Here is a 16685-nt window from a genome sequence, read left to right on the forward strand (position 1 = left end):
TTGTATTAGTCATGTCTGATTTCAAGAGCAAACTCCTGCAATATCTCGACAGGCATGTTGTTGGATCGGGGCCCAGTCCCCAATGTCATGCTACAGAACATTTGGGTTGGCACATCTGAGAATGAACCCTGATAATCTAAAAGCAGGATCACAATTTCAATATAATTGTACCCATAAATTGTCAGTTGGTTGCATAAATAATGACTAAATGTTACATGAATTGTAAATATGAAATATCAAAAGCAAATGTACACCCCTTTGTTAATATGTATTGGCAATAATTAACTTAAGGGTGAGGCATGGAATGATAAAAAAAATGTATCTTTTGTCAGGCTGAATGTTTGAAATATGAGCAGGTGATTTGATTCATGCCACTTCAGTAATGGAATAAAGACAATTAGTACTTGATGTTGTAAAGAAATGCTGGAGTGATGTAAGATTGTTAATAAAATTGATTATAGACCAATTTATTATACTGCATATGTGTATAGGCTGCAAGTACCTTGAAATTAAGTTGTTTTCAAGTCATTGAAAAAATGACCAGAAAATACATCTTCTCAACTTTCACTTTCAACTGAACATATATTGGTCATCGGGCATGGTGTTATTTTCAATGTCTTTTCAATTACATTTTGCTCATGGAAATAGTGCAATGTCAAAACACAATAACCAATATGTAGAAACAGCTTGGGATATATTGTAAACCTAAACATTTTGATTCAAGTGGGTCACCAAAGTCGTAAGTGTAACACAACTCTATTCTTGTTAAATCTCATAAATAGTACTCTTTCAATTTAGAGCAAAACGTTTAGGGTTCTACATTCTGACATTCCTTAAAATACTGCTCCTACAATGTTAAACCATTCTTTATTGTGACGTGACTAAATTACTTCCACAATATTAGAAACATTCTACATTATTTCATTGATATCATGAAACAACTACATGTATTTTCTGATGTTTAGTCAGAGATCTTTTATCAGAGTATCTCTTCCCACATTGATTACAGCTGTGAGGTTTCTCTCCTGTGTGTGTTCTCTGGTGAGATACCAGGCTGCTTAGCTGAGTAAAACTCCTCCCACATTGATCACAGCAATAAGGTTTCTCGCCTGTGTGTATTCTCTGGTGTACAGTCAAAATGCCAGATGAAGCAAAACTCTTCCCACATTGATTACAGCTATAAGGTTTCTCTCCTGTGTGTGTTCTCTGGTGTGATATCAGGCTGCTTAGCTGAGTAAAACTCTTCCCACATTCATCACAGCTACAAGGTTTCTCTCCTGTGTGTGTTCTCTGGTGTGATGTCAGACTGGTTGACTGAGTGAAACTCTTCCCACATTGACCACAGCTATAAGGTTTCTCTCCTGTGTGTGTTCTCTGGTGTGATATCAGGCTGGTTGAATGAGTGAAACTCTTCCCACATTGAGTACAGCTATAAGGTTTCTCTCCTGTGTGTGTTCTCTGATGTGTTGCCAGACAGCCAGATGTACCAAAACTCTTCCCACATTGACCACAGCTATAAGGTTTCTCTCCTGTGTGTGTTCTCTGGTGTTTTGTCAGACAGCCAGATGTACTGAAACTCTTTCCACATTGATCACAGCTATACGATTTCTCTCCTGTGTGTGTTCTCTGGTGTAATATCAGGCTGGTTGAATGAGTAAAACTCTTCCCACACTGACTACAACTATACAATTTCTCTCCTGTGTGTGTTCTCTGGTGTATAGTTAGATAGCTAGATGTCGTAAAACTCTTCCCACATTGATCACATCTAGAAAGTTTCTCTCCAGTGTGAATTATTTGATGTATCTTAAGGTCTACTGAAGAGTTGAATATTTTCCCACAGTCAGAGCAGCAGAAAGATTTCTCTTCTGTGTGTACTTGCTGGTGTTTCTTGAGGAGTTCTGATCTGGAGAGACTTTTCTCTGCCTCATCAGCATCATGATGTTGTTGAGGCTCCCCAGAGGATCCATGATTGTCCCGTCTCTCTCCTGTGTGAATGACAAAGTCAGACAGCAGAAATCCACTGTTTATGAGGTAAAAAGTGATGCCCAGAGCATATCCATGAAGTTGTACAACAATTGATGTCTGTCAAATTATTTGACAATTAAGACAGTCAAGTTAGGAACAAGCCATATTTTGTCTTGTTTTCACATTAGTAGTAACTAGAAATAAGTTATTAAAGTTGTTGCAATCCTAAACAGTGTGCCTGACAACTATTGGTCTCCAATATAGGCCTTTTTCTGTGTTTGCTAAAATTGCAGCATGAGGGCGATGCACACACAACTTGGTTGCAGAAACTCCGCCATGCTAATGAGGAAACCACTAGTTATACCAATACTATAGAACAGTGGTTCCCAAACTTTTTATAATCCCGTACCCCTTCAAACATTCAACCTGCAGCTTCGTACCCCCTCTTGCACCAGGGTCAGCGCAATCTCAAATGTTGTTTTTTTGCCATCATTGTAAGCCTGCCACACACACACACACACACTATACAATACATTTATTGAACATAAGTTTGTCACAACTGTGATCTGTGCCTGTATTTAGTTGTCATGCTAGTGAGGCAATCCACTCTCACATAGGTACGTGGTAGCAAAGGGTATCAGTGTCTTAACAGCGCAATTTGCCAAGGCAGGATACTCTGAACGCAGACCTATCCAGAAATCTGGCAGTGGCTTCTGATTAAATCAAATGTTCACAGAACTGCTTGTTGCAATTTCGATGAGGTTTTCTTGTTCAGATTGTGGTAAGTGGACTGGAGGCAGGGCATGAAAGGGATAATGAATCCAGTTGTTTGTGTCATCCGTTTCGGGAAAGTACCTGCAAAATTGCGCAGCCAACTCACTCAGGTGTTTCGCTACATCACATTTGACATTGTCCGTAAGCTTGAGTTAATTTGCACACAAAAAAATCATACAATAATGGAAAGACCTGTGTATTACCCGTGTTAACGGAGACAGAAGAGCTCCTACTTCTTTAGTCATAGCCTCAATTTTGTCCTGCACATTGAATATTGTTGCGGAGAGTCCCTGTAATCCTAGGTTCAGATCATTCAGGTGAGAAAAAACATCACCCAGATAGGCCAGTCGTGTGAGAAACTCGTCATCATGCAAGCGGTCAGACAAGTGAAAATTATGCTCAGTAAAGAAAACTTTAAGCTCGTCTCTCAATTTAAAAAAACGTGTCAATACTTTGCCCCTTGATAACCAGCGCACTTCTGTATGTTGTAAAAGCGTTACATGGTCACTGCCCATATCATTGCATAGTGCATAAAATACATGCGAGTTCAGGGGCCTTGCTTTAACAAAGTTAACCATTTTCCCTGTTGTGTCCAAAATGTCTTTCAAGCTGTCAGGCATTCCCTTGGCAGCAAGAGCATCTCGGTGGATGCTGCAGTGTACCGAAGTGGCGTCGGGAGAAACAGCTTGTATGCGCGTTACCACTCCACTATGTTCCCCTGTCATGGCTTTTGCGCCATCAGTACAGATACCAACACGAGCAGCAGCTACGTTTGGCTACATTATGGACCGTTAGTGGAATTCCCGCGAGAGAGTAGCGGTTAATGTGATTGGATGTTAATTATTTGACATTGTGTTGTTATAGCACTGAACACTAGATGGTTTAATTTTATTTGCGGCAGTGAAATGAGGCCACTCAGGTGTTGGAAAATAAAAATGGACTGTTTGAAAATGTGAAGAAAATGTATTATTATTATTATTTATTTTTTTAAATGTGTATCACAGTTTTATTTAGCGTATCCCTGACGGCATTGCATATACCCCAGTTTGGTAATACTTGCCATAGACCCATAACTTCACCTTAAAAATAACATAGACCTAGGACCATAAATCATTTAATATTTCAGATGAAACATGGAAACTAAAATGTATTTTTCATAACATTTCATAACCTGATCACCAGATAATTTTGTGAATAATCCCACTAGGCTACTCTGTAATGTGTTGTCATTCTAAATGTCCTGAATAAGAAAATAGCTCTGTGTTGTACAATAGCCTATACAACAAGGAACAGTTCTCTACACATTATGAGCTAAGTATCTATGTGTGCAAACAGACTAATGAGAACCTACAGTAAATCAAGCAGACAATAACATTATAAACATCAATTTGTTAGGGATGTTGGATCCAACGTGGAGCACAGCATAACTGTCTTTACCAGAGTAATGAATGAAGAAGCACTTTGATTGTTGTTGCATGTCGTGATGTTTGTCATGTGACTGTCATTTGAAAATGATTTCCTGGATCAGCCGATGATAGTTGAACATGTGACTGTAACTAAACAGCTACAGTATTAAGAATTATGTGTAATTATTGAAGAACCGCGCTAATGACAGTATCCATTTGGGTATTGTCAATCAAGTTAAGGGGACTCTTTTTTTTAGAGGGTGGATCAGCTTAATATTGCGGAAAGAATGTTGCTTCCAATGCAATTGTCTGCATCATTTCCAATCCCCCATATTTTTTGGGTAAATATATATATCCATACTCGCATGCATATATATATACACCTATATACATACACATACCTATATAGACATACATACTTTTTTAAAGAATATACCTTTATCATTATTCCCCGCAAACCCTACTGCCGATCCCCCAATTGAAGTAAACTAATAAACACGTCTGCTTCTACCTTCAATCCATACATCTTATACACATTCTACAGACACAGTCTACTTTAAGGTGACTCTCAGTTAAAACCATTGGATTTTGCATACTCTGAAATGATTTAGGATTTCTGTGCCCATGAAAACTGTTTCCCAGCGTAATATAAGGAAACACTAAATGTTACGTAGGTAGAGTGCATTTCCGATATCTGAATACAAAAAAAACTGTTCTAACAGGACAATAACCTAAACCACAAGGCCAAATCTACACTGGAGGAGCTTACCAAGATGACATTGAATGTTCCTGAGTGGCCTAGTTAGGTTGGACTTAAATCCTCTTGAAAGTCTAATGGCAAGACTTGAAAATGGCTTTCTAGCTATGATCAACAACCAACTTGACAGAACAGGAAGAATTGTCGCCTATTGGATGACATCACGACTTCCCATCAAGCCAACTCCTTGAATGCCTTACTATGACATCAATCACTCCTTCAAGTTTGCAGTGGTCAAAAAAAAAACTATTTTGTATTTATATATCTTTTTTCAACAGGAAAAGTTTTTTTTAAATCACTGGAGGACATCATGAACAATTTCGACAGTACAAAAACATATTCAGGTGTAGAATGCCCTTTTAAAAATCACACATTAGTTCAACAAGTTTGAGTCCTAGAGTTTGTGTCCTTGATTTATAAGACAGTACTCACTGTATGTAGATCAATGTCTCTGTTTTATAAGATAGTACTCACTGTATTTACTAGTGTTAATCAGATCAATGTCCCTGTTTTATAAGATAGTACTCACTGTATTTTCTGGTGTTAATCAGTTCTCCAGTCTTCTCTTCTTCGTCCTCTAGTGTGACAGTAATCTCCCCCTCTTCATCCTTCATTCCAAAAAACGCGTCTTCCTCTTCTTCTTTCACGGTAACAGCCTCACCCTCTACTTGTTTTTGTATTGTAACATCCTTCTCTTCCTTCTCCTCTTTCACAAGAGATCCTTTCTCCGTCCAGCAGACCTCTTCTTTATCAGGAGGAGAGTAGTTTATTGAACTCATGGTCGGGAATAACCGCTTGTTAGCATTAGCGACTAGACTAGTGCTAACTTAACCAGCCAGCTAGCTGACTTACAACGTAAATATTAAATGGGGTAGCTAGTTGTTTACACATAAGTATGTTTAAATCACAGTGGCAAATAAACCACGAAATTGTCTAAAGAACTTGAATGTTCCGACTTTGTTGGCTAGCGAGCTACCGAGGTCGCTGCAGTTGTTGAAGAAGCGTTCCGTCCACTAGATTATACGTCACACTAGAAACATCGCCTGAAATACACATATCGCCATCTGCTTTCTGGGGGGAGTAAACGCAGTTGAGGAGGGAAAACTTTTTGTCTTCTTCATTAAATTAGAATGTTATAAAGCAGTTTAGGGAAACGTTTTTTTCCTCTCCATTAAATAATTATATTATTTCAACACGTACAAAGAGCAACAAGTGTTTGATTAGTTCAGATGTTTTATGAGAATTTAAAACAGACTCTACATCAACTCCACATCTGTATTTCTGATTCAGTCAAATAACTAGATATCAAAATAAGCACCTACTTATTGATACCCTTGATAAAGATGAGCAAAAATGTATGTATAAAATAAATCAACTTCATCCACTACCAGGATATTTTAGCCCACAACCTGGTTACCTCTCTGCTAGGAGGCTGATACTTGGCCATAAATTGATATTCTAGCAAGACACATCAACATCCACGAAGAAATGGTTAATCGGGCACAAAATCAACACTTTCTATGGCCATCTCAGTCTTCGGACTTGAACTCCATTGAAAACCTGTGGTTTGAATTGAACAGGGTAGTCCATAAGCGCAGACAAAATAAATCAAGGACCTGGAGAGATTCTGTTTGGAAGAATGGTCTAAGATCCCACCCAATGTGTTCTCTAATCTCATAAAACATTTGAGTGTCGTTATCCTCCCAAGGGGAAGGTGCTGGAGTATTGAAAACATGGGTGGCAATAATTCAGACCCCTACCTTTGAGAATTACATGTTAACTAAATCTTTCTCTGAGCAATTGTATTGCTATAAAATAATATAATTTCCTTTCTTTTTTACATACACTATAGCTCAGTATTTTAATTCTTTATTTTATAGAGTCATTGTTGCTCATCTTTATCAAGGGTGTCAACAATTTGTCCATCAATTTTAACCTCCATACTGCTGTTACATGGTGTAACAATACATCATGTAGATGTATATATTGAACAGACTAGGTCTATACTGCTCCTACATGGTGTAACAATACATCATTTAGATGTATATAATGAACAGACAAGGTCTATACTGTTCTACATGGTGTAACAATACATCATGTAGATGTATATAATGAACAGACTAGGTCTATACTGCGCCTACATGGTGTAACAATACAGTGATATGATGCTTGGCATTCAGGCCAAAGAGTTCAATATTGGTTTCATCAGACCAAGGAATCTTGTTTCTCATGGTCTGAGAGTCTTTAGGTGTCTTTTTGGCAAACTCCAAGCGGGCTGTAATGTACATTTTACTGAGGAGTGGCTTCCGTCTGGCCACCCTACCATAAAGGCTTGATTGGTGGAGTGCTACAGAGATGGTTGTCCTTCTGGAAGGTTCTCCCATCCCCACAGAGGAACTCTGTAGCTCTATCAGAGTGACCATTGGGTTCTTGGTCACCTCCCTGACTAAGGCCCTTCTCCCCCAATTGCTCAGTTTGGCCGTGCGAGTCTTGGTGGTACCAAACTTCTTCAATCAAAGAATGATGGTGACCACTGTGTTCTTGGGGACATCCAATGCTACATATATTTTTTGGTACCCTTCCCCATATCTGTGCCTCAACACAATCCTGTCTTGGAGCTCTACGGACAATTTCTTTGACCTCATTGCTTGGCGTTTGCTCTGATGTGCATTGTCAACTGTAGGACCTTATATAGACAGGTATAATCGTAAATAATATGATTTCATGCGGCATAAACAAAAACACAAATTCTCAGTCAAAAAAAAAAAAGTCAGAACACAGCACCTTTATTGTCTCACGTGATTTCAGGTTCTGTGACTGGGAAAATGTCCTTCCACACAGAGAGAGAGCAGTGGTAGGGCTTTTTTGGTGTGTGTCTTCTTATGCTCCTTCAGGCTCCTTAACCAGGGAAAACTCTTTCCACACTGGGGGCATTGGAAAGGCTTTTCTCCTGTGTGTATTCTCTCGTGCTCTTTTAACGGCCCTTTCTTAGTAAAACTCTTTCTACACTGGGAACAATGGAATGGCTTTTCTCCTGTGTGTATCCTCTCATGAGCTTTTAGGTGCCCTGTCTGAGTAAAACTCATTCCACAGTGGGAACAGTGATAAGGCTTTTCTCCAGTGTGTATTCTCTCATGCCTTTTCAGGTTAGCTAAAATGGTAAAAGTCTTTTCACAATGGGAACATTGGAAAGGCTTTTCTCCTGTGTGTGTCCTCTCATGAGCTTTTAGGTACCCTAAATGAATAAAACTCTTTTCACAGTGGGAACAGTGATAAGGCTTTTCTCCTGTGTGTATCCTCTCATGAGCTTTTAGGTCCCCTAACTGAATAAACCTCTTTTCACAGTGTGAACAGTGGTAAGGCTTTTCTCCTGTGTGTATTCTCTCGTGCCTTTTCAGGTTAGCTAACACGGCAAAACTCTTTTCACACTGGGAACATTGGAAAGGCATTTCTCCGGTGTGTAGTCTCGCATGCTTTTTTAGGTTTCCTATTAGAGTAAAACTCTTTCCACAATGGGAACATTGGAATGGCTTTTCTCCTTTGTGTATTCTCTCATGCTCTTTTAATTGCCCTTTCTTAGTAAAACTTTTTCCACACTGGGAACATTGGAAAGGCTTTTCTCCTGTGTGTATCCTCTCATGAGCTTTTAGGTGCCCTGTCTGAGTAAAACTCATTCCACAGTGGGAACAGTGATAAGGCTTTTCTCCTGTGTGTATTCTCTCATGCCTTTTCAGGTTAGCTAACATGGTAAAACTCTTTCCACACTGGGAACATTGGAAAGGCTTTTCTCCTGTGTGTGTTCTTTCATGCAGTTTTACGTTCCCTGACCAGCAAAAACTCTTAACACAGTGGGAGCAGTGGTGTTGTCTCGCTGGTTTGGGCGTCTCTGGGTCTGGTTCCCCTGAAGGACTCTCCCCGCTGTCAGAGTCTGGTTTCTCTCCTGCCAAAGACAAACCGAGTATCTCATTAAACAGAGACCTGAATGAAACCTGCACATGATAAAACTGTCTTCCTATGAGGTTTAATCTAGTCTTGATCCCTCAATAAAAGAGGAGAACTGGTCATCACAGAGTGTCTGTAGTGCTTTGTAGGCTGGGTAAATTCATTTGAAATCAATACATTTTTGACAGCATCCCTTTTGATAAAAAAAAAGCTTTCCTTACATGTTTATCTATGGAAGAAGTGGTAAGAAAGTGACCTTTTGGAACTGAATGCAAAAACATTTGTGAGATATACAGTACCAGTTACAGGTTGACACAACTTATCATTCAAGGGTTATTCTTATTTAAAAACAAAGTAGCCACCCTTTGCCTTGATGACAGCTTTGCATACTCTTGGCATTCTCTCAACCAGCTTCACCTGGAATGCTTTTCCAACAGGTTTGAAGGAGTTCCCACATATGCTGAGCACTTTTTGGCTCCTTTTCCTTCACTCTGTGGTCCAACTTATCCCAAACCATCTCAATTGGGTTGAGGTCGGGTGATTGTGAAGGCCAGGTCATCTGATGCAGCACTCCATCACTCTCCTTTTTGGTCAAATAGCCCTTACACAGCCTAGAGGTGTGTTGGGTCATTGTCCTGTTGAAAAACAAATGATAGTCCCACTAAGCGCAAACCAGATGGGATGGCGTACTGCTTCAAAGTGCTGTGGTAGTCAGACAGGTGTGAGCCTTTCCAAATCATGTCCAATCAATTGAATTTACCACAGGTGCACTCCAATCAAGTTGTAGAAACACCTCAACAATGACCAATGGAAACAGTATGCACCTGAGGTCAATTTCAAGTCTCATAGCAAAGGGTCTGAATACTTGTGTAAATATGCTATTTCTGTTTTTTATTTTTAATAAATGTGATTTTATTTTCTCCAAACCTATTTTCTCTTTGTCATTACGGAGTATTGTGTGTAGATTGATGAGGATTTTTATTTATTTAATCCATTGTAGAAAAAGGATGTAATGTAACAAAATGTGGAAAAACATAAGTGACAAAAAAAGGGGGTTAAAGACATAAAAAATTATATCTATATTTTTTACATCTCTCAGATACAGGACAAACACTTAAGAACAAACTCCCTTTAGATGTTTTGGGGAACTGTTGTTCCATGTTGTGAATGTTATGCAATGCATTAGTATGGGTTATAGCAGTATGGCCAAATATTTTTTGTTGATACTTCCATGGGTCTTACAGTTCAAAATCAAATAGCAAAATTATCCTTGGTATAACATTCTTAAAACAGTACTGTACTGGGGAAGCCCTTCATGTTGTTTAAACCTTCTTAAAACAGTTCCAAATAGCTTAGAAGAACCCCCCCTTTTAAGCATTCTAGTACAGTCACATAGTTAACACACACATGGACGCAGCGGTCGAAGCCACTGCATCTCAGTGTAAGAGGCGTCACTACAGGCAGTATCACATCCAGCTGTGATTGGGAGTCCCACAGTAGTTGTCTGTTATTGGGGTCGAGAGGGATCCCAAATGTGGATAGGAAGATACAAATAATCATTATTACTGGAAAATATTAATTTAAAATCCAGGAATTGTAAAACTTTATCTCTCTAGGTCAAGCCAGTAGGTTGTATCCATGTGGTTCTCTCTCTCTAGGTCATGCCACTAGTTTACAGTAGGCTGTATCCAAGTGGTTTTATCTCTCTAGGTCATGCCAGTAGGCTACAGTAGGTGGATTCCAAGTAGTGTTCTCTCTCTAGGTCATGCCAGTAGGCTACAGTAGGTTGTATCCAAGTGGTTTTTATCTCTCTAGGTCATGCCAGTAGGCTACAGTAGGTGGATTCCAAGTAGTGTTCTCTCTCTAGGTCATGCCAGTAGGCTACAGTAGGTTGTATTTCTCTAGGTCATGCCAGTAGGCTACAGTAGGTTGAATCTCTCTAGGTCATGCCAGTAGGTTACAGTAGGTTGTAACTCTCTAGGTCATGCCAGTAGGCTACAGTAGGTTGTAACTCTCTAGGTCATGCCAGAAGGTTAAAGTAGGTTGTATCCAAGTGGTTTTATCTCTCTAGGTCATGCCAGTAGGCTACAGTAGGTTGTAACTCTCTAGGTCAGGCCAGTGGGTTACAGTAGGTTGTATCTCTCTAGGTCATGCCAGTAGGCTACAGTAGGTTGTATTTCTCTAGGTCATGCCAGTAGGCTGTATCTCTCTAGGTCATGCCAGTAGATTACAGTAGGTTGTATCTCTCTAGGTCATGCCAGTAGGTTGTATCTCTCTAGGTCATGCCAGTAGGCTACAGTAGGTTGTATCTATCTAGGTCATGCCAGTAGGTTACAGTAGGTTGTATCTCTCTAGGTCATGCCAGTAGGTTACAGTAGGTTGTATCTCTCTAGGTCATGCCAGTAGGCTACAGTAGGTTGTATCTCTCTAGGTCAGGCCAGTGGGTTACAGTAGGTTGTATCTCTCTAGGTCATGCCAGTAGGCTACAGTAGGTTGTATTTCTCTAGGTCATGCCAGTAGGCTGTATCTCTCTAGGTCATGCCAGTAGATTACAGTAGGTTGTATCTCTCTAGGTCATGCCAGTAGGTTGTATCTCTCTAGGTCATGCCAGTAGGCTACAGTAGGTTGTATCTATCTAGGTCATGCCAGTAGGTTACAGTAGGTTGTATCTCTCTAGGTCATGCCAGTAGGTTACAGTAGGTTGTATCTCTCTAGGTCATGCCAGTAGGCTACAGTAGGTTGTATCTCTCTAGGTCATGCCAGTAGATTACAGTAGGTTGTATCTCTCTAGGTCATGCCAGTAGGCTACAGTAGGTTGTATCTATCTAGGTCATGCTAGTAGGCTATAGTAGGTTGTATCTCTCTAGGTCATGCCAGTAGGTTACAGTAGATTGTAACTCTCTAGGTCATGCCAGTAGGTTACAGTAGGTTGTATCTCTCTAGGTCATGCAGTAAGTTAGAGTCGGTTGTATCTCTCTAGGTCATGTCAGTAGGTTACAGTAGGTTGTATCTCTCTAGGTCATGCCAGTAGGCTACAGTAGGTTGTATCTCTCTAGGTCATGCCAGTAGGTTACAGTAGGTTGTATTTCTCTAGGTCATGCCAGTAGGTTACAGTAGGTTGTATCTCTCTAGGTCATGCCAGTAGGATACAGTAGGTTGTATCTCTCTAGGCCATGCAGTAAGTTAGAGTCGGTTGTAACTCTCTAGGTCATGCCAGTAGGCTACAGTAGGTTGTAACTCTCTAGGTCATGCCAGTAGGCTACAGTAGGTTGTATCTCTCTAGGTCATGCCAGTAGGTTACAGTAGGTTGTATTTCTCTAGGTCATGCCAGTAGGTTACAGTAGGTTGTATCTCTCTAGGTCATGCCAGTAGGTTGCAGTAGGTTGTAACTCTCTAGGTCATGCCAGTAGGCTACAGTAGGTTGTATCTCTCTAGGTCATGCCAGTAGGTTACTGTAGGTTGTATCTCTCTAGGTCATGCCAGTAGGCTACAGTAGGTTGTATCTCTCTAGGTCATGCCAGTAGATTACAGTAGGTTGTATCTCTCTAGGTCATGCCAGTAGGTTGTATCTCTCTAGGTCATGCCAGTAGGTTACAGTAGGTTGTATCTCTCTAGGTCATGCCAGTAGGATACAGTAGGTTGTATCTCTCTAGGTCATGCAGTAAGTTAGAGTCGGTTGTAACTCTCTAGGTCATGCCAGTAGGCTACAGTAGGTTGTAACTCTCTAGGTCATGCCAGTAGGCTACAGTAGGTTGTATCTCTCTAGGTCATGCCAGTAGATTACAGTAGGTTGTATCTCTCTAGGTCATGCCAGTAGGTTGTATCTCTCTAGGTCATGCCAGTAGGCTACAGTAGGTTGTATCTCTCTAGGTCATGCCAGTAGATTACAGTAGGTTGTATCTCTCTAGGTCATGCCAGTAGGTTGTATCTCTCTAGGTCATGCCAGTAGGTTACAGTAGGTTGTATCTCTCTAGGTCATGCCAGTAGGATACAGTAGGTTGTATCTCTCTAGGTCATGCAGTAAGTTAGAGTCGGTTGTAACTCTCTAGGTCATGCCAGTAGGCTACAGTAGGTTGTAACTCTCTAGGTCATGCCAGTAGGCTACAGTAGGTTGTATCTCTCTAGGTCATACCAGTAGATTACAGTAGGTTGTATCTCTCTAGGTCATGCCAGTAGGTTGTACCTCTCTAGGTCATGCCAGTAGGCTACAGTAGGTTGTATCTCTCTAGGTCATGCCAGTAGATTACAGTAGGTTGTATCTCTCTAGGTCATGCCAGTAGGTTGTATCTCTCTAGGTCATGCCAGTAGGTTACAGTAGGTTGTATCTCTCTAGGTCATGCCAGTAGGATACAGTAGGTTGTATCTCTCTAGGTCATGTCAGTAGGTTACTGTAGGTTGTATCTCTCTAGGTCATGCCAGTAGATTACAGTAGGTTGTATCTCTCTAGGTCATGCCAGTAGGTTGTATCTCTCTAGGTCATGCCAGTAGGCTACAGTAGGTTGTATCTATCTAGGTCATGCTAGTAGGCTACAGTAGGTTGTATCTCTCTAGGTCATGCCAGTAGGCTACATTAGGTTGTATCCAAATGGAAACGATTATCAACCCAATGTAGAAAGTGTTGAATTTGGTCAACAAAAAAATTCATGGCTTATTTGCTACGTGAGGTTTACTTGATCTAACAGAAGTAATGATGAAGTTATGTGGACACGTGACATGCCGACAACTTTGATAAAAAACACTATAGGAGTTGTCTCCAGATCGCTATGCATATTCAAGCGTAGCATCTCTCTCCATTGAATACAGGTGGTTGATGTCAACAACCCTCATAGAATATAAACAATAGATTACAATAGTAAGATGTATCCACCAATCCAAAGAAAGGATAGGCGGGATCTAGACAACCCGCAGTGCCACTTTGTGGACAACGACTCCCCTAGTTAGGGCGGAGAGTCATCTGGTCAGTATATCCAGTCTTTGGTGTAGCCAACCCAACTCTCACATGGCACTATTGGGGGGCACGGTGTGTAGTAAAACATCACTACATGAAAATCACTACATGCCGTGCCCCCCAGTCTGCGCTCAGCAGATAGACCCTTCTCAAATATATATGTTAAGTCACTTTTTGGAAACGGGATGGAGAAAACAAGGGGTAGCTTTCTCTCTACGTCGTCTGATTCTATACATATCAGTCATCCTAGGGCCCTCCATTGAAGAGGTATTGACAAGCCAACTCCGAATATCCAAAGTTAAAAACACATTGAAGACGGAACTTACTGGTGTTAATCAGATCTATCTCCACCTCATCTTTCAATGTGACAGTAATCTCCCCTTCCTTCTTCACTCCAAAAACGACATCCTCTTTTACTGTAACATCCTCTTCTTTTACTGTAACATCCTCCTCATCTTCATCTTCCAATGTGACAGTAATCTCCCCTTCCATCTTCACTACAAAAACTACATCCTCTTTCCCTTCCTCTTCTTTTACTGTGACATCCTCCTCCTCGTTCACTCTGAACGAGTCTTTCTTTTCTTTCACTGAAACGTCTTTCTCTTCTTTCACTGTAACAGCCTCACCCCCAACTTCTTGTTTTACTGTGACATCCTCCTCTCCCGTCTCCTCTTTCACGACAATGTTCAGCCCCAGAGCTTCTTTCTCCGTCCAGCAGACCTCTTCTTTAACAGGAGGGGAGTAGTTTAGGGAGCTCATGTTCGGAGATGTTAGCTAGCTATCTATCATTAGCGACTAGTCTAGTACTAACTTAACCAGCCAGCTGCTATATCTGACTAATACAAAATAACGTAATATTAAATTAAATAGGTAAACAAGTAGATACGACAGAAGTGTGTCTAAAACACAGCAGCAAATATAGACCGAAAGCGTATAAATAGCTTGAATCTATCGGCTATGTTGGCTAGCAAGCTACCGAGGTGGTTGACGAGCTGTTTCTGAAGAACCGTCCACTAGATTATACGTCACGCTGGCAGCATCGCCTGAAAGACTCACATCGCCGTCTGCTGACTGGAGGGGAAACGCAGTTGAGGATCATATTTTATTTTCAGACAAAGATTATTTTAAATGGATTTAATTAAATAATAGCATTATATTGAGACATACAAAGAGAAGAAAGTGTTGATTGATTAGTGCGAATAAAAAAAGGTTTACTACAGCACATTTAAGCCAGTTTCATTAAGTCATACTAAATCTTAATAAGTAGCCAGCTACTGTAGGTCAATACTGCTCCAACATGGTGTAACAATGCATCATGTAGATGTATATAATGAACAGACTAGGTCTGGTGTGGGAAATTAAGGTTATGCTGCTAGTGTGATTTATAATCTAGTGGACGGAACGCTTCTTTCAACAGCAGCAACAGTTAGTCAGCTACCTCGGTAGCTTGCTAGACAAAATATCCGAACCAATATAGCTCTTTTGTGTATATTAGCCACTTTGTTTTAAGCCCACTTCTGTCATCTAGTTAGTTAACCGATTTAATTTCATATTTACGGTGTTGTTATTAGTCATCTAGCGGGCTGGATAAGTTAGCAATAGCCTAGCTAACATCTCCGACCATTAAGTCACTAAGCTACTCACCTCCTGCTAAAGAAGAGGAGGTCTGCTGGATGGAGAAAGAGGGTCTGTGGCTGAACGTTGTGTGAAAGAGGAGGATGTCACAATACAAAAACAAGTAGAGGGTGACTGGGCCCTGATTAACACTAGTAAGTAATGTCTTAAATACAGATTCACAAACTCTGCAGTTGCTGAACTGATGTGTGGTGTTAAAGGCGAAATATGCAATAGCTACATCCATATTTAGACTTTTAAATTATTTATTTATAGACATTGATTCTTGAAGAATATAACACATGCCTCATGAGCTTAGTTAAACTGTTGTACCCCATCAGAACCCCAAATAAGCATTTTTTTACTCCAATGTTTAGAAACAATGTAAGCCAACACTGTATAGCCTCAACATGGTTAAAACTATCATGTTGATATCATGGATGGTCAGTCCTTGTATCCATAGGTCTGTCTATGAATTTGAGACCAGTTACATTTCTCCAGCCCCATCCATCATCATATTATCTCAACAGTGATGTAATTACAACTTTGTTATTGTTTGAACTCTAGATTGGTTGATTGTTGTGTGGCTTTTTTTAAACCAGGTTTTAAACAGCAACAAAATGGCTGCCCAGAGACTTGGTTTGGTTAACAGCTGAGGGATGAAGAGATGTGACCACTCTCACATTTATAGAGAAAGCTATTGTAGCAACCATAACCCAAAACGTATTAACCTCGTCGAGAAGTTCAGACATTTTGGAGCAACAGTTATAAGGTGTTGACTTGATAGTTGCTGGACCCAGGTTTGTTCAGCTCAGGGATACACCCTGAATCGACTACACTATAAATACAAGGACTGGCCATCCATAAGGTCAAAATTATAGTTTTAACCAGATTTCGAGGCTATACAATGCTTTTTTACAAACAGTGGTGTTATACAAACTTATGTTTTGGTTTCTGGTGGGGTAATACAGTTGAAACATTTAGAAGTTATATTTTTCAAGAATCAATCGCTAGATTGGAAATGGGTCTTTCAATAACTGCCAGTGTGTCGCGGTCATCATAATGAGGAGACCAAGACGCAGCGTGGTAAGCGTACGTACTTATTTAATGAATGACCACTGACCAAAACTAACCTTGACACTAATATGGCTAGTGCAGACAAGCATCTAAACATAGACTAACAACCCACACAATACCCATGGAATATGGGTACCTAAATATGGTCCCCAATCAGAGACAACGATAAACAGCTGCCTCTGATTGAGAACCAATATAGGCA

At 40.3% G+C, this 16685-nt stretch overlaps 1 protein-coding gene across 2 annotated transcripts; it reads right to left on the minus strand.

Annotated features, from left to right (window-relative positions):
- Positions 1-451: 451 nt before the first annotated feature.
- LOC109890742 (zinc finger protein 664-like) lies at positions 452-14827 on the minus strand. Of its 2 annotated transcripts, none has more exons than XM_031824624.1 (2): positions 5432-5926; positions 452-1985 (listed from the first exon to the last, which is right to left on the minus strand). In XM_031824624.1, the coding sequence occupies exons 1-2, from the start codon at positions 5679-5681 to the stop codon at positions 931-933; spliced, it is 1305 nt and encodes a 434-aa protein (XP_031680484.1). In that variant the 5' UTR covers positions 5682-5926; the 3' UTR covers positions 452-930. The 2 variants fall into 2 exon arrangements, with proteins under 2 accessions (XP_031680484.1, XP_020338345.1); XM_020482756.2 differs by lacking the exons at positions 452-1985; positions 5432-5926 and adding exons at positions 6118-8842; positions 14119-14827.
- Between the last annotated feature and the right edge of the window lie 1858 nt (positions 14828-16685).

This window comes from Oncorhynchus kisutch, linkage group LG5 (genome assembly GCF_002021735.2).
Source record: "Oncorhynchus kisutch isolate 150728-3 linkage group LG5, Okis_V2, whole genome shotgun sequence".
NCBI lineage: Eukaryota > Metazoa > Chordata > Actinopteri > Salmoniformes > Salmonidae > Oncorhynchus > Oncorhynchus kisutch.